The 22,117-nt window shown below is 45.5% G+C and overlaps 1 protein-coding gene across 1 annotated transcript in view; it reads left to right on the top strand.

The window, feature by feature from the left end:
• Nucleotides 1-22,117, top strand: part of LOC144123869 (alcohol dehydrogenase [acceptor]-like) — a 94,173-nt gene that overhangs the window by 57,199 nt on the left and 14,857 nt on the right. The window contains exons 5-8 of the mRNA XM_077656595.1: nt 10,868-10,992; nt 13,716-13,883; nt 19,110-19,254; nt 20,286-20,443. Coding sequence (XP_077512721.1) covers nt 10,868-10,992; nt 13,716-13,883; nt 19,110-19,254; nt 20,286-20,443 — 596 coding nt within the window. The remainder of the gene's footprint in view (nt 1-10,867; nt 10,993-13,715; nt 13,884-19,109; nt 19,255-20,285; nt 20,444-22,117) is intronic.

Genomic DNA, 22,117 nt, shown 5'->3' with positions numbered 1-22,117 from the left:
CTTCGTCAATACGGGGAACTGGATACACATCCTTTAGCGTTATCTTGTTCTGTCGATGGTAATCAACGCGGAAGCAGATGGATTCGTCCTTCTTCGGGAAGTGAACATCAGGGGAAGACCGGGGTCTGTCAGAAGGCTGGATGACGCCGGGCTGGAGCATGTCATCCCCTTATTTAGTAATTACGTTGCGTTTAGTGGCCGAGAAGCGATGCGGGCGGTGGCTCAAAGGAGCATACGTGCCGTTGTCTATGCAGTGAGTGACGACGGATATGAGGCCCAAATACAGAGAGCTGCGCAGGAAATCCAAGGACACACGGAAAATGTGAAGCAATGCACCAACTAATCGCGTGTGGTTGACAAAAGGCTGGCATTGATAGAACGAAAAAAAAACACAAACAGAGTCGTGTGTTAGCGCAGCAGCAGACGATTCAATGGCACATATCTGAAGAGGGGAAGGGTCGTCAGAGATGGAGCGTGTAAGAAAGTGATGTTGTGGCCCGACATGTGCCAGGCATTCGCCACAGAGAAGCATTTATGGGCAAAAAAAATGGGTTTGTGACGAAAACTGCATTTCGGTCATCCCAGATAGTCAGCAGAGCGAAAGGAAGGAGGAAACAGTGGCGACGGGCCGCAATATCAGTCGGATTGTACACAACAGTCGAATCAGAACAGCAGGTGACCGAGAGGGGCACCAGGGCTGTAGAGAACGCAGGGATGTCAGTACCTTCAGCCACGAGCATTTTAGCGGCGCGCGTGAGGTGTCGCACCAGAGGGCGGGACAAAGCGGATAGATTTCAACGCTGGCACTCTCACAGTCGATAATCGCATGATGAAGGGCGCGAAAATCGCAGCCCAGAATTACATCATGAGAACGGTGGGACAGAACGAGAAACTCAGCGTTGTACTAAACGTCCTGGAAAACAAAGCGAGCCTTGCACGCTGCCAGAGGCTGTATGCGGTGTGGGCTGGCAGCGCCCGTTCAAGTGGACAAGAACGGCGAAGTCATCACCTCCGCCCAGCACCACCCACCAAATCTACGAGGGGATAAATGGCTCAGATAAACCTCACTTCGCAACTCGTAAAAAACGGCCCAGCAAAGCGTCCGAGCTGCGAACGAGCTTCACGCTGCCACGTTACAAGATAAATGATATTCTTACAGAAAATAATAAAACAAATGCATTGCTTCTGTGTTTTAAGGGAGAGATTTTAGTGTAATCTGAGTGCTCAGAATGTACGAAGTGATTAGCGCAATTTTTTACCTTATGAAATGCTAACGCAACGATAGGCCAGTAAGGTCCGTATACAGCTGACGTGTGTTTTCATCTAAGAGTGGATACGACAAAAGTTTCATTCAGAGAGCCGGATTGTCGATTTTTAATGGTGACGAGAGCGAAAAAATAAAAAAATGTACATAAATTTGCAAAGAATAAAAGCATTTCTTTACATATAAGATATATCATTATAATCAAAACCTAAACAGGTATAAAGAAGAAAATAAATAATTAGAATAAATAGATATAAACAAATAGTGTATAAATGAACAAATAAGATGTTGCCACCTCTCGTGGCAGCACTATCAGCAAGTAATTGATGTGACCCACCCACAGGCAGTCGACACATCTGAGGGTTCGGTTGAGGCTTCGTTCTAGGATTTGTATGGTCACTGAAGCTGTCTCTCAGTTTCGGTAACTCCTTAACGTTCGAGTGCACAGAAAAGCATGCTGACCGGCGCGCAAAAGCGCGGTTGCCAGCGCACTGACTCTCCGGAGAGCTCAGCCAGATTTCATTGGCTTGCAAAAGTGACAGATCGGGCTATTCTGTAATTCATAGCCAAGACTTAAAGGAAAAAACTGTTTAAGAAAGCCACAGGAAAAAAGTAGAGACAAACACCACCACACTGTAGAGCACACAACTTCATTTCGGGAGATGTTGGCTTGACACCAGCTGCCAGCCGAACACCGACCGGCTTTTTCAAAAGGCCACAAGCCTATATCCGCCCATGGTGGCTCAGTGGTTATATCGTTCAGCTGCTGACCCGAAAGATGCTGGTTTCATCCTGGCTGTGGCGTTCGCATTTCGATCAAAGTTAAGTGCTGCTGGCCCCTGTAGTGTGCGATGCCCGTGCACGTTAAAGAACCCCCGGTGGTCGAAATTCTCCGGAGCTCTTCACTACGGCGTCCCTCATGGCCTCAGTCGCTAAACCCAAAAGCTAAAACCCTAATAACAAAACCAAACCAATCTCCCGGCCGGGTGCTCATGTTTCCAGGGTAGATGGCTTTGAAAAATTGTGTGTCTTGATATTCTGTCATTGTAAACTTCAACGGCCGCAACCGGACATTTGCCGGGCACGGCGTACATAGAGGAAAGGATGTAACATCCGTAAGACGGTACCAAGGAAACGAGACACGCGGTTGCGCAGGCTTGGTACCGAAATGTGTTTCAAACGGGAGTGCATTTCCGCCAACATGCACCAACCAACCCGCTTCAATGATCCGTTGAAGAGGAGCAGGCCATATAGATTTCCTCCTAGGCACCTCACTTCTGAAGAGCCAATCACCGGGTCGGGGCAAAAACTGTACTGATTCGAAAAACCGGTGTGTAATCGGTTGCATCGGGGATGGAACGCCGCACCATTCGTCTGCGAGGCGGATGCTCAAGCAACTAGACGATTGCTGCGGTCGTGACGAACACTACAATGTTGGTCTCTTCTTTCTTACTATGTCTTAGTTTCGCTATTTTTTCCTCTTAACCTTCCGTCTTATTGGGTCCCATCGCTCCCTGCTTCCGGCAGTACCGATGGAAAGGCGTCGGCGTTTATGTTTGTTTCGCCAGCTACTCGTCTTTATGCGGAAATGAGCGTGAAAGGGCAAAAAATCACCCCGCCGCCGCACGCGCACACCAATCGTCCAGAGAAAACGTTCCATGCGGGTCACGCCTTCTTCGTCGCCGCTTTCATCATATTCAGTCACGGTGTTTGTACTCATCACCTTAAGGTAAACCCCGGGGTGGTGAAACTTCGTCTACCTCTCAGCGTCCACGAGTTACACACGCTAGCGCTAATTCCTCCTTCAGTTACGTTCATAGCGTTTGGTGTTCGAGTTACCTCCATGACAATGGACGACCGAAACACACGGGCGCGGGGGGTGTTCGCATGGCATCTGCTTCACGCGCGGACTGGTCCTAAATCGGGCCCGCTTTACTTGGGTTTTCGTACGCCTTTTGTTATGGGTTGTGGCATGTTTCAATTGGTTGCGCTGCTGGTCAACAATGTTAACCGCAGTGCTGGGCCAATACATGAAGAACTGAGAGCATTTTTCATGGCTTTATTGATACATTTATCCTTCCCGTTACATTCGCACCAAAAAGGTGCTTATCAAAATACACTGCATGTCTACGTTATAGCATTCCGTAGAATACAGATAATATGTGTCAACGCACCAGAGGTGTTAAGTTCATCTCAAACGGCGGAGCTGACACTTTCAGTACATCATTCCGTGCATCAATCACGCAATACGTATGCGCTCATTCCTGCATAATTTTCACGCAGTGCAAACCGATCAGCCTGTGCCAGAGGGTGTACGAAATTTAATGCATGTATGATGTACCTTATAATCATGGACACTTACGTTTACCACTTACGTAAACGCGTGAAAGCAAACCAGTATCACGCAATGACCTTCATAATCCATGCTGATATATGCGACAACAATAAAATTTAGTGAACATACAGCATCACAATCGGTTCCCACGACATGCCGACTCTTGCGGACCAAACCTGATGACTTCTTCGCCAAACGGAGGCAATGATCCACGGCCCCGAAATGAGCGGTGGCTATCGAGAAAGCGAGCGCAGGTAGCGGTTCCCGTCGTAACCGTGCGGGTATCGCTGCACTCTTCGCAGTTTCGAAGGTCAAGAGCACAAAACGAAACATCACTGTAGCTGTCGCAGCACCGACATCACTAACACGTTATGGAACACGACGCCAAAGTGTCTATGACCGGCGCCGCATTGAAGGCGACAGCGCCCAAGATAACACGCGACTGACCGAGTTCCCGAAACATGGCGAACGATTGATCGCGGCTGCAGCGGCCGCGAGTGCGTGTCAGAAATTCAAAAAAGCGGTTATATCTTGATCTTTACTACAGACGCTAGCGCTGATTCCTCATTCAGTTACGTTCACAACGGATGGTGTACGGAGTTACGGCTTCAGCGGAGGTTTTTAATTAGCCGGGACGGAAGTGGCTCGCGCTTTCGTCCCGCCTGGTATATCTCTTGCATCCTGGTGTTGCATTTTGTTTTTATACTGTAAAGTCTTCGAGAAGATAGCATGTACTAAAAAAATATCTGCAGGCTGCCCCGTAAATCACTGCGCTCCCAAGCCCCTCTAGCGAAGAGCGCATTTCTCTCCTCAGTCTGGCTTCCGGGCAGCAGGAACTCCGCGCGCTCGGGCAACGATTGCCGGTGGAATCCATGCGAACGCGCGAACTACACTGAGTCGCCTCGCTTAGTCCTTGCGAACATGCAGCGCATGCAGGCTGCAGAGCAGTACAGTACACCAACTAGCCTCTTTTGTCGCGCTGCTAGCATTAAAAGCATTAAAAAATGTATAGTTCGAGTTACATGGCTGCGTATACAAGACACCTGACGCGACGCCTACTTGAGATCTGGCCTCATGGTCACGGCGGACCGGTGTCTGGACGCCATTTTGCGGAATGTGTCCCACCGCGATCCGGATCTGGCTCAAAGACTGAAGTTTGTAGAGCACTGGTTTAGGAGAGCGAAAGTGAAGTATGCGAAAAATTTGTTCCGTGGGGCAGCGAATTGCAGTTCGCGACGTAAAAAAAACAAGGGTGGGGTTGCCTCGTAAGTGATGTTCAGCATAATGGACGACCATGTTGGATTTTATGCTAGAGTAATAATGCCCGAACACATAAAAGAAGAAGCGAACGACACTTCAGGATGCGACAGAGGGTATTTAGCAGGCATGTGCTACAGGTTTTGCTGCAAAGAAATGAAACATGTGGCAATAATATCGACAAACATTAACCATTCATTCCATTTAGTTTCAATCCGGATAGGAGCTCGTTGAAGGATGTCGAAATCAGCGCCGTTAGAGGTCGGTTCAAAATTTATGCAATTGTTGGAAAGCAATCTGACAATGGAGCTAATATTGGCTGGAAGATGAATAGTGTAAATGAAGCAAAGCAGGTGCCCAAGCTCCACGCATTTAGGAGCAGCGGAAATAACCAGAGAACGAGGGGAAGGACATTTGTTGGCATGCGCGATATGATCTATGTTAGTCGAAGTGTTGTAAAGTCGTTCTATTACTAAAGGATTGAGGTTTAACTGCGTAGTTTTAGAGAAGTTAATAATGTAGTGATTTTCATAACGAACACAGACAGAGACAATAAGAAAGTTTAGGTTAATGTTGAACCTTAAAACGATAGCAAACAAGCTAAGTTGTGTGCCTCGGGAAAGTGTTCAAGAAGGCAGGAGGTAAGGATGAAGGAATTGAACAGAAACAAAGTAATTTGATGCTCTGAGAAAAACAACAGTGTCTCACAGACGCTGGTAAGCGAAATTCGTTAGTAGTTTCACAGGAAAATGAACCGTTTTGCAGGACTAGAATGAGCTTACTCACATTGCAATCTTATTCTACTACATTGGTGACAATAACTGCTCAAAGAAGCGGCAGACGATCATGATTAGTGTTCCTAGTATTTTAGCAATGTGTAATTCAATCCATCAACAGGATATGAGGAAGTAAGCTTCAATGACTTCACTAGTTTCATACTACCATTGGCATGAAATAAAATGTCTAGCATGGCTAAAAGATGCGGGGCTAAAAATTTTGGCGATTTTCTACCCTGTTATTCAGTAAACAATCATCCGTTGAAGTTACTCAAAAAGCCGAAAACACCATAGTCCGAAGTAAGTTTGTGTCTTCATCATGCAGTGTCAGAGGCAGGAAAGCGAAGGTTTAATAGTTTTTAAAATTTTCTGATGATTTTTGCCCAACATAATGGAATAGGACTGATGCGAAGGAAGAACGACTGATTTTTTCTGCAAATGAGGGGAAGTTTTTTTAAGCAGTAATATTTAATATTTTTGCAGCACTTATGTGGTATTCAGTGGCTTTGCAATACGAAAAACCTTTTGTCTACAACGTTAAAGTTACACCGTTGAATCATAAAGAAAATTTAGATAACCTATCACCGTACTTGCGGGACTTTTGATGTGCGGGCAAGAGACTAGAAGACGTTGTCAACGACCGCAGATTCGGATCTGTCAGCAGGAAAATAACGTGGCCATCTGAAAAAAAAACGACTGTGTACATTCAAACCCTCATGCTTGCGTAGCAAACATAGATGTCTTATTGAATTCCCTTGCATGATCTCACAAATCACCGTCAGTTAAACAGGCTTTCGTAAAGGGTACTCAGCGATAGATGATATTGAAGCTATCAATCAGACAATAGAGAAATGTACCGAGTATAACCAACCCCTATATGAAGCCTTCTTAAGATTACGAGAAGGCGCTTGATCTAGTCGGAACTTCAGCAGTCATGCAGGCATTGCTGAACTAGGGTGTAGAAGAGAATTCTGAAAAACTACTGAAAGACGCCTATAGCGCGTGCGCTGGTATATTCAGTAACAAAATTCAAATAAGACGTTGTGTCAGGCTGGAAGACACGATCTGCCAATGCTATTCGCCGCCTGTTTACACAAGGTATTCAGAGGCCTGATTTGGGAATAGTTGGGAATAAGAGTCAATGAAGAATACCTTAGTAATCTGTGATTCTCTGAGGACATTCCCTTGCTAAGTTTCAGGAGATGAACCTCGAAACATTATCAATGAGTAGATAAATACAGCACTACTGCGGGTTTAAAAATTGAAATGCAGAAAACTACAGTAATGTTCAAAAGTATCGGAAGGAAGCAGCAGTTTAAAATTGCGAGCGAGGTGCTGGAAGCGGTAAAAAAATACGGCTACTTCGGTCAGGTAGTCACCGCAAACCCGAATAACGAGAGCGAATAAACCTGAAGAATTAGAATGGGATGCAGCGTATTTGGCACGTTCTCTCAGATCGTGAATGACACTTTACCAATGTCCCTAAAGAGAAAAGTATACAACGGCTGTATCTTACTGGTACTCACCTATGGCGCAGAAACGTGGAGGCTAACAAAAAAATGTTCAGCTTAAGGACAGCGCAGCGATCTATGCAAAAAATGATAGGTGTAACGTTAAAATACAAAAAGAGGGCAGAGTGGCTAAGGGTTCTAACACGGGTTAATGACATCATTGTCGATATCAAGAAGAAGAAATGGGCTTGGGCAGGGCATGCAATGTGACGACGTGATAACCGATGGTCCTTAATGGTAACAGACTGGATTTCAAGGAAACTGAAGACTAGCAGGAGGCGGCAGAAATTTAGGTGCGCGGGTGAGACCAAGAAGTCTGCGAGGATATGGTGGCCGAAGCTTGCATGTGACAAGGTTAATTGGAGACATGTGGGAGAGACCTTTGCCTTGCAGTGGACGATGTCGAGTTGATGATGATCGCCGGTATCATCATCATCATCATCATCATCATTATAATCATCAATATTTGAATCTAGGCCGCGGAGGACTTGTGTCAGTAGCGTTTCGGAAGATGATACTTTCAGATAGCCACATTATAAATAATTAAAAATGTCAGAATCTAAGGCGTGTGATCTACGATTATGTGATAAAACAAATATAACTGATTTAAAAACCGTTTAATGAAATCTAATTTAGAAAGGACAATAGTAGAGCAGGTGCTTATGGTAGACAGCTGAGTGCAGACCTTTATTTCATTCGTACAATAAAACGATCTTATTTTCCTGTAAGATCGATGGCCTGTTGACAGTGGCTGCGAAACTATGACACAGATGTGTTGCCGAGGTGTATTTCATATCAGTTTTGTGAATGCCCGTTAGTGTTGGCAGTAAAGCATTTTGAATTCTTAGAATAATTCCGTCAGCGTGAACGACTACGGCTGGCGTGTTAGTCATGTTTGCAGAAAAATTAGCTGCAGGCTACGTGCTTTTGGTAAAAACAAATAAAAATGCGTGGGCGAACATGTTAGCATTTTGGACATCTGCGATTATTTAACCGCTTTCTTAGTGGATATAACATGGTGCGACTGTTGACGAAGCACTTCCAAAAATTTACGGTGTTAATATCTTTGGGAAATGAGTGCGGAAGAAACACCATTCTCAGCCTTCTGGCACCAGTTCCACGATGAAGTGTTTATTCTATATTTGCTTATGTGAAATCATTTTTTAGTCATTTCTGTTCACTTTAAGAAACTCCTTCAGAGAAATTATGGTGATTTTATCTCAAAAACTTTAATCAATTTAATCTACAGTAAATCGTTCCAATAATTAAATGTCGTCCATTTATCTCTCACAGAAAAGTAATGAACGTTTTTTCATTAAACGCAGAAAAGGAGATTAGTAAGTATTTCTTTGCATCATAAGTCCTGGTGGCAAATGCTGAGAGTTTTCTTTTTTCAGGGGAAGCGTAGTGCTTTTGTAATAGTAGATATGATATGAATTACTTTGTGACAGCTTATTTTCTTATTATAAGCAGCAGCGATTTATCATTTAGGGTTATTTGGCAGTTTGAGATGTAGAATATTCGTATCTTCCGCAAGACGCGCCAGTTCAGCTAAGTGTTGCGCAAAATAAAACAAGACGTACAGCGACAGAACGCCTGCTCGAGTTGTTAAACGCGCTTCGTTGCAACAATAAATGCCAGGAAAAATTCTTGAGCATCGAGTCGTTTTTTATAAGCTGTTTGAATTGCTGGACAGAACTGATTTTCTCCGGAATTCAAAATGTTTAGACAAGTGCGCATTTTCTCCCCACCACACAGCTGCATAGCTGAACTGGGGTGGACGGCGTACTTAGCTCCTGATGGTTTTGCAAACTGACCATTCACACCACGAGGGTTTTTCTCGCGGTGTTGATAAGTATTAACACATTCACCTGCTTTAAAATTTGAGCACTAAAAAACAAGGTAGAGATAGATTAACATTGCAAGATAATCCCAGCAGAGCTTTGCATAACTGCTGATAATGCAGCGATGAGGATCGCTTTTTGGTGTAAATGCGCCCCATTGGCCTTGGTGTTCCTTGATCTGTGACTAAAACTATACGTTTCCTTCCAAAACACGAGCGTTCTGAGTGTGGTCATGGCCCATCAGAACCACGCTAGACCTGGAGTGGTTTTCCTAAAGGTTCTACCTTTGCTTACGTAAAGCAGGTTTATCCAGGTTCACCCCAGCAACGCAAATTTTTAAGGAAGTGGCGTTGCCTCTTACAGCAACGCTGGCTCCAACTGCAAGGCCAGTACCTTTTTATAAGGTGAAACTCCGGAAGAATTATTTAATGTGGCCATATGCAGAAGCAGGAGTGATCAGGTCCAGCAGGTTCGCGAAACGATTAACTCATACGCGTCGCACGCACGACTGCCTAAAAGTCACAGAACGAACTAAAATAGCTGCAGTGGCCTGTGCGTGACATACCGGATTTGTAGGTGAAACGAGCGCACTCTGCACCGGCATCTGGGTCAGGGGCCCCGAATCAAATTTTGTTATCAAGGTTTGCCTTCTCAGTATCCTGTAGTCCAGGAAAGAGTGGGCGCGTCCATGAGCTGGCAGCTTTCTTCATATGTACTACTTACCTTACTATCTTTTTGCTGCGCAAAGAGGCACGCAGATGGGGCAACGACGGCAATATGAAACCAAAAAAACTAGTTAATACAGCCAGCGTAGTTAATACGCCAATCGCCCCTTCTTTCTTTCCGGAAAAGCCGGTTCCTTGGTTCAGTCGGCTCGGGTCCACCTGGTTCATATCCCCATGAGGGTTGGGTGGGGGAATTATTGTTGTGCACCAAGACAACAGTGCAACTCTCGTCCTTTGAGTGCAAAAGGTAATCACGTGGCTTTGTGAGGCCAGGCGAATACGATAGCTCATAACTTTACAAAGCCTACCTGAGCAAACATTACCGGAGTTTCTTTGGCAAAGAAGCCCTGTGGTGCTTAAAGAACGCTGCATACTAGAGTGCGTCGTGTTAATTTTGACCTCGTGTATTTTTTTAATGTCCGTTGAAATCTTGGCACATCGTCGTTTTTGAGCTTCGCTTCAATCATAATGCCTCCGTTGCTACCGGACTCCATCCCGCCGAGGTCATGAGGCTCTTCCGAGGATTTACATCACCTAATATGTAGCCTTGACCTCGATCCGGAGCGGCGGATCTCTTTTGCTTGCCTCGAGAAGGCTGGGATATCACAAGGATCTCTGCAGGACATTGTTTAACCGTGTTAACCGGAGAATGAGGAGGGAGACGTCCTACCTTCTTGTACAATATGTTCAAAGGTACCGAATTGAACTCCTAATGCTGAGAGCGCTTGTACACTTGGCTGGGCCTCAAAACACTGCCACAGTCTCTCATTTTCAAATGATTAATAATGCGTTACCACGGTAGCGCAATTTCGGGCTTATATGACGCAAATGCTAACAGCATCTCTTGCGAACAGCCTCACCCTCCATCCCGTGAACTTGCTCTCATTATGCGCTCGCCGTAGCCTGTGAGCAACCATGGCGGGTGCATATTTTGTCTGACTGTTCTCTCTCTAAGCGAAGATAGATCAGTCACTTTTCTCAAAATATATACCTGATTTAATGTTATCTATGCTAATGTTCATTATCAGTGCTACTGAGTATTAATTGCAGAAGTGGCTCACTATTGCTACAGTACAACCCTTACAAATAAAATCGTCGTTGCTTCTGTCTGCCCTGCTGTGCCTAATGTTTCCGGCGCATTGTTTGTCGTTCCAGGCTTTTCACTCGTTCAGAACAACATCAAGAACGGGGAGCGGTGGAGCTCCAGCAGGTCGTTCATCAACACCACGGTCCGGAAGAGAGCAAACCTAGACGTGGCACTTTTCTCGCACGTGACTAAGGTATTGGTTGCATGCAGCTTATTTTAACGAGATAGCGTTAAACGCCCTGTTCACCAGAAAATCTGGTGTCGCCGTTGGCATCGGCGTCGTGAGCAGAACATCCCGGGGTGCCTCTGGCAGGTGTTCCCCGGAGAGCAACCCAGGAGGCAGGTGGGCCAACTAGACGACGTGACCTTGCGGCGCCATCACAACCTATCCTGTAGACAGTTAGCGAACTACCCACCGTGGCAGGCGGCAGTTCAATTAACTATTGGCCGCTCGGGAGGACTAACCTTGGTCATACAAGGCCCACGCTGGAAGCACCTGCTATCGCCGGGCAGAGAATTAAGCATTGCTTAAACGCTCCACCACTGCTCCAGGATGGGTAGGAGGGCTCACAGAGATCTATGGTTATGATTTATAGGGTTTAATGTCCCGAAGCTACTCAGGCTATGAGGAAAGCTGTAGTGAAGGGCTCCGGAAATTTCAATTACCTGGGGTTCTTTACCGTGCACTGCCATCGCACAGTACACGGGCCTGTAGAATTTTGCCTCCATCGAAATTCGACCGCCGCGGCCGGGATCGAACCCGCGTTTCTCGGGTCAGCAGCCGAGCGCCATAACCACTGAGCTATCGCGGCGGCCCAGAGATCTACGAATGTAAAGTAAAGAATGATCTACTGCATACATTAGAATTAACGCATTATGCTTTCGCGTCACACATTTGACGCGGAGATTTAAGTGTCCCCTCCAAATTTTTAGGCACATAATTTGTCAACTCTTAAAAAGGAGCCAGAAACAGGTGTGCTAAAAATGCACTTTGAGCACATTTATTAATTTCATATTATTTTTGTATTTTTGTTCCTTTGCTTAAATTGTAACACGAATGGTTTCAAAGTATGCTTGAAGTAACATTTTGAACATTCATAAAATTGCATCAAAATACATTTTCTGTCTGCTTAGTATATTTATTGTACATCAAAATATATCGAAAATATACAATAAATGCATTGAAATATATACATTTTATACATAAGTTTACAACACAAATACACTAAAAATAAACAATTAATACACTAAAGATAGAGGAACTTCGTCTCGGCTTCAAAAAGGTGTAGTAGTTGGATTCACCGCATAATACTGATCAATGTTGTCAGACTGGACTGGCTATAAGCATCAGGAAACAGACAATCCCAGAGAAAACGCATTGTCATCAAGAAGTCTATGACAAGGGAAGGTCACGTGACAGGGCCTGCACGGGAATCGCGCCGCCACTCAAGGAAATGCCGACAGAAAGTGACATCAGCAAATAGGAACCACTCCGACAAGCGTAGTACTTGGTTTCGCTTACAAATACTCCCGCCCCCCCCCCCCCCCCCTCCGAAAGGGGTCACATTATTTTGCCCGGTGAGGCGCTTTTTGCACAAAGATTGTGGGCCCCCATGTTGTCGCACAGGCGACGGAGTGGTCGCGTTCGAATCTGCGGTCTATCTAGAGCAGAATTGCTAGTCGTAACTTGCGTCAGGCATTGGGAAGGAGTCGAACTGTCAAACAACAAAGAGATGGGCGTGTATGGGAGCCGGTAGGCCTTGCCAGTCAGGGTCCTTTTCGCTGGCATGTTCGGTGCGCATGGTGCGCATGGCATGTTAGGTGCGCATGGCGCCATTGACGGTATAATGCTATCACGCTGTCCACACGTAATTTAAAGAAGTGGTGATTGCCTTCTTGCTCGAACTTAACCATAAACGAATGGACGACACAAAAGGGAGAGATTTTACTGTTCCCAGCAACGTGGCTTCAAGCACTAGGTTGTTCTACGGCAGTGCTGCCAATATGCTGACGCGGACTATCCATTTGTTAGAATTGTGGTATACTTTGCACGAATTAATTTCACGAATTAATTTAGTGTTTACGAAAGTACGCTCTAAATACATTGACAACATGTCATTTCCCGAAACACGATTTCAAGCACGAACTTTTGGACGGCAGCTTGCAGTGTGCTGCACATACGTTTACGGGGACAGCTCATTCGTTAGAATTGATATATATTTTGGACGAATTAATGCCATATTTCCTAAAGTATACTATCAATAGATTGCCAACATGCAAAGGCCATTTCCCGAAACGCGATTTTGAGCCCTAGATTGTACCACGCCAGCTAAAAGTGTGCTTTAAATATGTTTAAAAGGACTGCCTGCTTGTTAAAATTGAACTGTAATTCAGGTAAATTAATTCTACATTTACAAAAGTACACATTTAAGACATTGACAAGATGCTAAAACAGCATACATATTTTTTAAATGTGTTTGAGACGTGTTCTAAACATGCTTGTAGTGGCATACACTTCAGGCGAAAGAGTTTCAGATTTAAGAAAGTACACTTTTCATACACTGTAAAGATGCTAAAACCGCATATATATTTTTCGATGTATTGGAAACGTGCTCGAGGCATGCTTTGAGTGACGGATTTTTGGCAAATATTAAGAATACATTTCGAAAACCAAGCAAAAAACTTCAGGAACCTGTTTCCGGCACAATTTTATTGCATTCAGGAATACAAATTATGTTTAAAATACATTATAAATACCCCGCGGCACATTCCAAACATAATAGTTTTCGCTAAGGAGACTCAATAAATTATACCCAAGACCTCTCATAAGCAGCTGTGGTGACTTTGTTATTATTGGGCTTGATGCTTTTCATACTTGAAATTCATCGAGATGAACTTGAAATGAACTCTGCGCAGGTTCTCTTCGAAGGAAAAACTGCCGTCGGAGTCGAGTACAAGCGTTACCTTACGACTCACAAAGTCCGGGCAACAAAAGAAGTTATCCTCTGCGCTGGCGCTATCGCTACGCCGCAGCTGCTCATGCTGTCCGGAATTGGACCGGGAGATCATCTGAAGTCCCTTGGGGTATGGACAATTCCTCATCTTCTTGCAATCGAAATTAATTACCCTGGTAATTTTTAGTCATTCGAGAGTTGCGAGTAGCCGGAAGGTACAATTTTTAATGAATATATTCCATAGAAACGAAGTTATCTCCGGCGGCACAATATCACGCGTGTGACTTAGAGACAGCAATAACAGTGAATTTCTTAGCTTTCACAAATAGTCGAACAATTCAGGACAGTACTCATCTTGGAACCTAAAAATGTGTTCAATATCTCGAGAAGGGTAATTTGCAGGGCTAGCTGGTAATTCTAGATCACGGGCTAACAAGCGCTTCAAGACGGGGACAACGAAGGAAGACACGGCACACCCATATGCGCTGAACTTACAACTTGATTTCTGAAGAATTCGATCCGCTATCCGCACAAGAGATATAAACGCGCACGCGGACCTACAACCTGGGGTGTCAGCAGGAGGCCTATAAAAAATCAAAGGACAACTGCTCGTGAAACAAAAGAATGGAACGTTTACCACCTTAATAAAAGAAGAGAAAAAAATACGGCAGCAAAAACACGGGAAAGCGGGGCCGCTGCAGGGTTATTAAAAGCCAAAATCTAATATGGCTAAAAGAAGGATTAAAATAAGTAAATAACAGACTGAGAATGGAGGTCTAGAGACGCAGTAAAACGTAGAAGACATCGACAAGAACGCGAAAAAAATGAAGTCAAGACCCAGCCAGTGAGCGCCAAGAACACGGGTATGCCGAAAACAAAGTTAAAACACAATGCATGAAGGACTCAAAGCAGGTAAAATGAATTAAGATGGCATAAGTGAGGCAACAATTAACAAAGCCAAAAAAATATGAGGTGAGAGCTAAAATTTGTTTTGGTATGCATTTAAATGGTTCGGTTTGGTTTATGATTGTTTGACATCCCAAAACGACTCAGACTACGAGGGACGCCGTAGCGAAGGAATCCGGAAATTTAGACCAGCTGGTGTTCTTTAACGTGCACTGACATCGCACAGTACACGGGCGTCAATAATTTCACATCCATCGAAATTCGACTACCACGGCCGGGATTAAACCCGCGTGTTATGGGTCAGCAGCCGAGGCCATAACCACTGAGCCGCCGCGGCGGCCACTTTTAAAACGAAATATGAGAAACGCAAGCCAAGCTGAGGGGTCAAAAATTATATTGTTTCAGAGAGATATGAAATTTTTTTCTAAACCGCACACTTATGGCGGACTAACGCAGCCGTGTTCTAGGTTCTCAAAAGTGAAATCCTAAATTATTTCACGTGTCAGCTGTCTCTTGCTTCTTGGCATTATTCTTGCACCCGCCTTTAGTCCCTCACGCATAGCGGCCTACCACTTGCTACGATGGTTCGGCCCAAGAAAAAAATTGGCGGTGGTTTAGCTCTGGTTAAACCTGGGGTGACGCGATAGATATAGACGCCGAGTGGAACTCTCTCAGTTGAATTGCAAAGTAAGTCTTTTGTCGCTCCGTTGGTGTTGATACCCTCATACAATGGCACATGCCCACATAGGGGGTTTGGCCAAGAATTAGGGGGCACAGACAGTTTTTCAGATAAATATTTCCTGGACTAAAATGAAATGAATGCTGAGAAAGGAAGAACTAAACAAAAAGGAACAGCGAAATGAAACAGGAAATGCATGACGCACGCAGGAGATCGAGGCTGATGTTTATAGCCTTGCGGTTAAATGATAATGATAATTGTAAGAATAAAAATATTATTGAAAAACTAAAAAAATTGCCAAGGTAGCCGATTTTATTCAATTAAAAATTTTGGACGGCGGTAAAAACAGACCTGTGGCTGTACGCAAGTATGGTGGCTCCAAACGACAATATGACTGGGCTGCTCAAACAAGGGCCAACCTGTTGTAGTGGTTTCTCTAAAAACCGTCTTCTCATCATGGTGTACCAGCGACAAAACAACAAAAAAATGGTCTACGGTTTCGTGCTCAACACTGAATACGCAGCCGAGATTAGGCGCCAACCCAGGCCTGTGCAAATAAAAATCCGAGGGTAGGATCCGGTAGCGGAGCCTTGATAGAGATAAGTCAAGCTGCCGTGAATGGCATTACTGCCTACTCTACGAATACCGGAGGTGCAGGTAATCATCAGATGTTAAAAGGGATCCAGCTTTCATTCTTAACAAAATCTGTCTTCGAAACCTCGCTGCCGTGATGTACGCTAGACACGGCGCATGCGCACAGCTGTGGCCGCTCGATGGCATAGCTGCGGCAGCTGTTGCAGCGCGCCACCGGCAAAAGCAGCTGCTCCGCACCACATGGCTGCTCACGTGGCCAACCACGTGACGAACCACGTTATCAGCCACGGCGCTGCGCCGCTGGCCGCTGCTCCGTACCACGTGACCAACCACGTGATAGTGTGGCGGCGCAGCCACGCTGAAGGCTCGAAATGCTACCGTAATGTAGCTATCGCTACAAAAGACGACTTGAGCCGGCTTACGCGCAGTGCGCGGGCAGAAGAGATTCAGCGCAGTCTGGTTTACGCCTGGCTTAGTCGGAATGGTCAATACAATTGTGGACACCAGGCAATGATGTCTGTCTGGTTCTCCAACGCCACAAATTGGTGACTGCAGACTCTGCGCCTTAGCTCTCAGCTCCCACCCGGCTTCTGGCTCAGGCGCTCTGCTCAGCCTCTCGCTTCCCGGAGGCCGAGCTCCGCTCTCTTCGCCTTTTCTGCCTCCTGTGCGCCATAGTCTCCGATTCCGCCTGATACGCTGCCTTCTTCACAACTCCAGCCAGTCCTTCCTGAGTCCGGGGTATGTGCCCTCAAGCTTCCCGAATCCTGGTCGTCGGACACCGAACTTGGTTCATTACGATAGAGTCACTGTTCCATCGTCATCGCATCAGCTCGCAGTTTACCATGCACGACCATGTCGTCGGAACTCTCACGCCAACTACTGTTGCCGTTGTTCGTGACGTTCTTCGATCCCCACCGGCCGAGCGACCTTATTACCATCTTAAGGCTACGCTCATCCAGCGCACCATCAACTCAGAACAGCGTCGATTGCAGCAACTTATTGCCTTCGAGGAGCTTGGTGACCGCTAACCTACAGATTTACCATGTCGCATGGAGACCTGGAGATGGAGACCTGGCTACATCTACCGAGAGCGCCCTTCTACGGGAACTTTTCCTGCAGCGGCTTCTGCAACATGTGCGCATGCTGTTGACTGTGGCTTCATTTACGACCATGCCTCAGCTAGCCGACATGATCATGGTAGTCGGTTTTCCCTCTGTGGCTACAATGCATCGTCCTCCTGACTCTGTCCCTCGGTGCGGCTGCTGGCGATCAGTATTCGCGTCTCCTCGATTCTAATGCGCAGCTCACCTGGCAAGTCGTACAGTTTAAAGCTGATGTCGCTGCTTTTGGCACACGCTGGACGCGTTCCTCGCAAAATTGCCATTCCAGCTCCGGTCATGCCAGTCACCGTTCCCCTCCTTCAGTTACGATTTGCTGGTACCACCGTCGCTACGGCTCTAGTGCACGACAATGCCGCCATCTCTGCTCCTAGGCGGAAAATGGTCAGGACGCACACTGACGGCGAACGGTGTTCTCGGCCCAAGATCAATTCGCCTCTTGCATGTTACCGGCCATAGAACCAAGATTTGCTACCTCATCGACGCTGGCGCCGAGCTCTGCTTCCTTCCTCCTACACTGAACGAGCGCCGCCGTCCTCCTGCTCAGATTCCGCTAACCGCTGTCAACGGATCGACCATACGGACCTCCGATCAAAAGTCGGTGACTCTTGACATCGGTCTCAGACGCACCATTCGCTGGGTGTTTGTCAACGCGGACGTGCGCCAGCCAATAATCGGAGCCGACTTTCTATCACACTGCGTTTTTAGATATATTTTCGTCATTGCCGTGTTAGTTGTCTGAAGTTATTACTGCGGTCTAGGCAATAGCGTTTAAAAGGTTTCTGGCGCTGTCTTTTAAATGTTATGTTGCCTTCCTTATATATTGGGCATATAGGTATATACTCCGCACCTCCACCTCGTTTGAGCATGTGAATGCTTGGAGCAGGATTTATTGTCAGGTGCAGCAATCGCATTCGCGACGAAGATGACGATGGGAGATGATTATGAACAATAGACAAATGAAGATGAGGCACACACAATGCTTACAATATATTCCTAATATGCTTTTTACATGCTTTTACCTTTCTTTCAGCTGTGTTAGTTGCTGAGTTTTATTGACCCTCCTGTGGCGATGCTAACTCTTGTTATTGTTGTCGCAGTTTTTACGTCTCTTGTTGAAGCGATAAACGTTCCAGTCTTTCATTTAATGAGCAGCTGTTTCTAGGTTTTTTTGTAGACCTCCTGCTAATACCCCCCTAATAGGCGGGCGTGCGCGTCTCTGTATCTCTGGCATATAAAACACGTGTAAAGAATTCTTCAAAAACAAAGTTGCAAGCTCAATGCAGTTGTATGTGTCCTCTCTTTGGTCGCTGTCCTCTTCTGCAAGACCTAAGTATTCCATGATACCCAATACCTGAATTTTGAACACCAAATCCGTTCGGTCTGTATTCAAAGGTGTGGCAGTAGATCCTGTAAGAAAGGATGAGTTGTTTGTTTTTTCTGGTTGAACATTACCTGCCCGATGAAACGTATATACAAAGTTTCCTTCTGTAATTAACTTCATATGCATAAATTCCGTATTCTGAATGGTAATACTCGCGACGGCAAAATGGTACCAAGCCACGTTCGTATTTTCTTGTACATCAACTTTCATTCAGCCTAGAACTGCCGAGAGAAGTTTTGTTCGGAAGGTAATTGCCACGTTTCCGTGAAACAGCTCTGGAAATAGAATTGTCTACGTTGTGCACCATACTTTCATAAAATCCCGCCAGATGCGTTGCACAGGCCTTCTTCCGCCCTTTCCCCAGTTTCCAATCGGCTCACTTGTGTGGACGAAACTTCCTTCCATTTTCTCTTGACTGAGTTCATATTCTTTAGCCGACCATCTTCGCGTGACCGACGCACACGCAAACGATATTAATGGTGTGTCATTTTAAAATGGGCAAGTGACCGTTATTGCGAATGCAGGATTGCTAGCCTAGCGACTTTAAATGCTTTTTTCTGGCCCCCACTAGCAATCTCTTTCTTGCTGTCATTGATCTCGTTCTTGCTTTAAACATCAGCCGACACTATGAACCAATTTCTTTTTCACTAAGCGTGCGCGTACGTCATTTTCCAGATAAATATCATCGCCGATCTTCCAGTCGGCGAAAATTTGTTCGATCACGTCACCGTAAACGGAATAGCGGCAACGAGCGAAGAGGATATCGAGCTCAACTTTAATGATCCATCAACAATTCCTGAGTATGCACTTAAAAGGACAGGTAGGCACCAATATTTTTCGTAAAATTCACAAAACGCTGTATCAGAGCTGCTTCTAAAATAGAGGAAGCGTGACACAAAGCTAGCTTCTGCGGTTCCGCAATTACATTAAGTTACCCGCCGTGCACGTTTTTAATCCATGACCTAGTTTTAAGATTGACGTACACAGGCACTACCCACACGGGAAACGTTTGCAGCCTGACATTTGAACTCAAAATATGTGAAGCAGGTTTCTCGAAGAAGATCTAATTGTCAAAGAAACTTTCAATTATTAACGAGGCAACAGAGCGCTTCAGCTTTCTACAAAACACAGAAGGACAACTGACTATAAACACGGCATCACTCTTGCATGCATGCATACAACTGAAGCTCGCAGACGTGAGATCGTTTTAGCATCCGCTTTCCTATCGGGCATCAGTTAAAAGCGGCAATTCTGAGGTATTCTTTTGCCGCGCCTAGATGATAGGAAAGGGGAATAAATAATACTGCCTGTAGTTTCATAACCTGTCGGGTGAGTCACCTGCTGTGGCCCTCGGCGTTAGAGGACTAGATCGCAAGTTTTTGTTTAGGCTGACGTGGCGCAGCTACCATAGACGTAAAATGAGGAATCCTCATGCGCTGAAGTTCCAATCCCTGTTAAAGGGCCTTGCCGGGATCGAAAGTCATTCGCGCCTTTCTCATGGCCTCATGTTCTTGCGAAGCTTTGGCATGTCAATCTGCATGAAACATGAATCGTCGTAGTGATGCGTACGTATCCAGTGAATTAGATACGTGAAGCGGAGTTTGGGCAGTTTAGCAACTGATTTTGTATTCTTTCAAGTTGTGCTGTTTTGAAATATAGATTTCCGATATGTCATAATCTAAGCTGTTTAATCCGGCAGGTAAGGAGGCTGTTGGTGAGCCCCTCTGCCAAAGCGCGCCGATGCTTTCGAAAATGTCGCGCTTTGTATCTGGCAGATATCGCTGCCACGCGCCAAAAATGAACTCTATAAAGCAGTGTGTGACGTAACCTGAGTTTCTTCCCTTCTTTCAGGTCCTTTGACTCACGCTTATGGTGTCGAAGGCGTGGCGTTCCTCAGCACACCCGGCTCTGATCCCACACTTCCGGACATTCAATTTCTTTTCGTCACGCTCAATCCGACTAGCGTTGAAGCGGAGTACATTTCTCGTCAAATAGGTATTTCGCAGGAGGTCAGTTTCAAACCTGGTGGCACCGGAAAAAGGTTGGCATGGTGGTCACGTAGACCGACTCGAGTGCGAGGTGGATGTGAGCGAGAATGTGGTGGGAGAAAGCCTTTATTGGTTGGTCAGATAGCGCATTAAAGTAAGTTGTCGTCACCTATTAAAGTGCGTCATGCTACTAATGGTGCCATGACCCTTGTTATATGATGCAGTCATCATTAAATCCGGGTGATGACCATGAGCCCCCGGATTGTAGGAGTGGAAGGGGAGTACTGTACAAAGGACGGCAGTTTACCCCGCTGCCAGGTGGTGATAATGTAATTTCAGACGAAAAATGCGACCCCTTGTAAAAAGCCGTTGAACGGTAACTCTGAAGAAGAGAAGATGGAAGGCTGTACCCGAGTTACCAATAGAATAATCATGTCTCCGGTGCACGTAAAAAAGGATGAATCATAGATGCAAGCTCTTGAAACATTCAGGTACACTCGGAATCCTGATCACCTAACCGCTTTAAATATAACGTCACAATTTAAATACTGAGCTGCGAAGATCGAAATCTGCCTACCAATCGCGTTACCTCGAAAGCATTAAGGACCCAAAATTGTTTTGGAAACTTTAATATAATTTTTTGCACGTAAGAACAAGAATACGTGTTCGGGTGAGCTTGTAATCGATGCTTGCCTTATTCCTGCTCTTATTTTGCTGATAAATTCAAATATTTGACAAGTTTTACATCCAGTGCTTGCCCCAGTGAAGCTCTTGGTTTTGTTATAGAGGGTCGGACACTTTGCTTTCCATTTATTGGACAGTGAGGAACTTTTGTGCAATAATGGAGTCAAATTAAACTGATGTATTCATTTTGAAGGCTCCCTGCGCTCGCGCCGCGAGAGAGGAAAAGGAAAGTCCGGTTCACTGGCATCAAATGCTGCACTATCCCGCACGCAGATAAAAAACATAAAAATACTGCCTTCTCAACCATATCTTAAAAAATAAAATTCGATTGTATTTGGAGGTTGGGCCAGCTCGAAATACTGCAAAGAATCTCCCAGATTGTGAAAGTACGCCCAGCATAGAAAATGGATTAAGCAGGTTTAGCTGGCAATAGTGGGTAGATTAAGGTAAATAATTCGGGATTATTGTTCGGTTAAGGTCTATTTGTTGTGTTAAGTAGGTGAATTAGGGTGGAAGAGTAGGTCGACTTAGTATAATCCAATATAATAATGCGATCAGAGGTACTGGAACATTCTAGTTCCCAGATTTTCACATTTGGCAGCGCTGATCACGTCATCATATTCTCGACCAATCAAGGAATTTCGTTTTGAAGAAACCGAGTGTTTTCTGCAAGAGGACAACGTACATGCTCTCGCAATAACAATTCATTCTAAAATAGGACGGTGCGCGAATGTCGCAGCCACTGCGTGCTTCGAAACAAAAATGATAGGTGCGTGTATGCACCGTAACCGGGCCCCCTACCCTCTGTCCAGTCGTGTGAGCGTTTCAGTGGGCCTGCGCTAGAGCTTCCACTCAGCCGCTTAGCCGTTGTGTGTGCGATTCACATGTGTGGGCAGGTTGTTATGACGTCACAAGGTGATTAGACCTAGCTTGCTTCTCTTGGGATATCAGTCCTCTAGCACTAGAGCCGCGGCTCGCCAATTTTCCTGATTCCCACCATGCCAGGTGGCC

This window comes from Amblyomma americanum, chromosome 3, assembly GCF_052857255.1.
Source record: "Amblyomma americanum isolate KBUSLIRL-KWMA chromosome 3, ASM5285725v1, whole genome shotgun sequence".
Lineage (NCBI taxonomy): Eukaryota > Metazoa > Arthropoda > Arachnida > Ixodida > Ixodidae > Amblyomma > Amblyomma americanum.
Note: the sequence above shows the minus strand (reverse complement) of the source record. Positions and strands in the feature narration are given on the sequence as shown.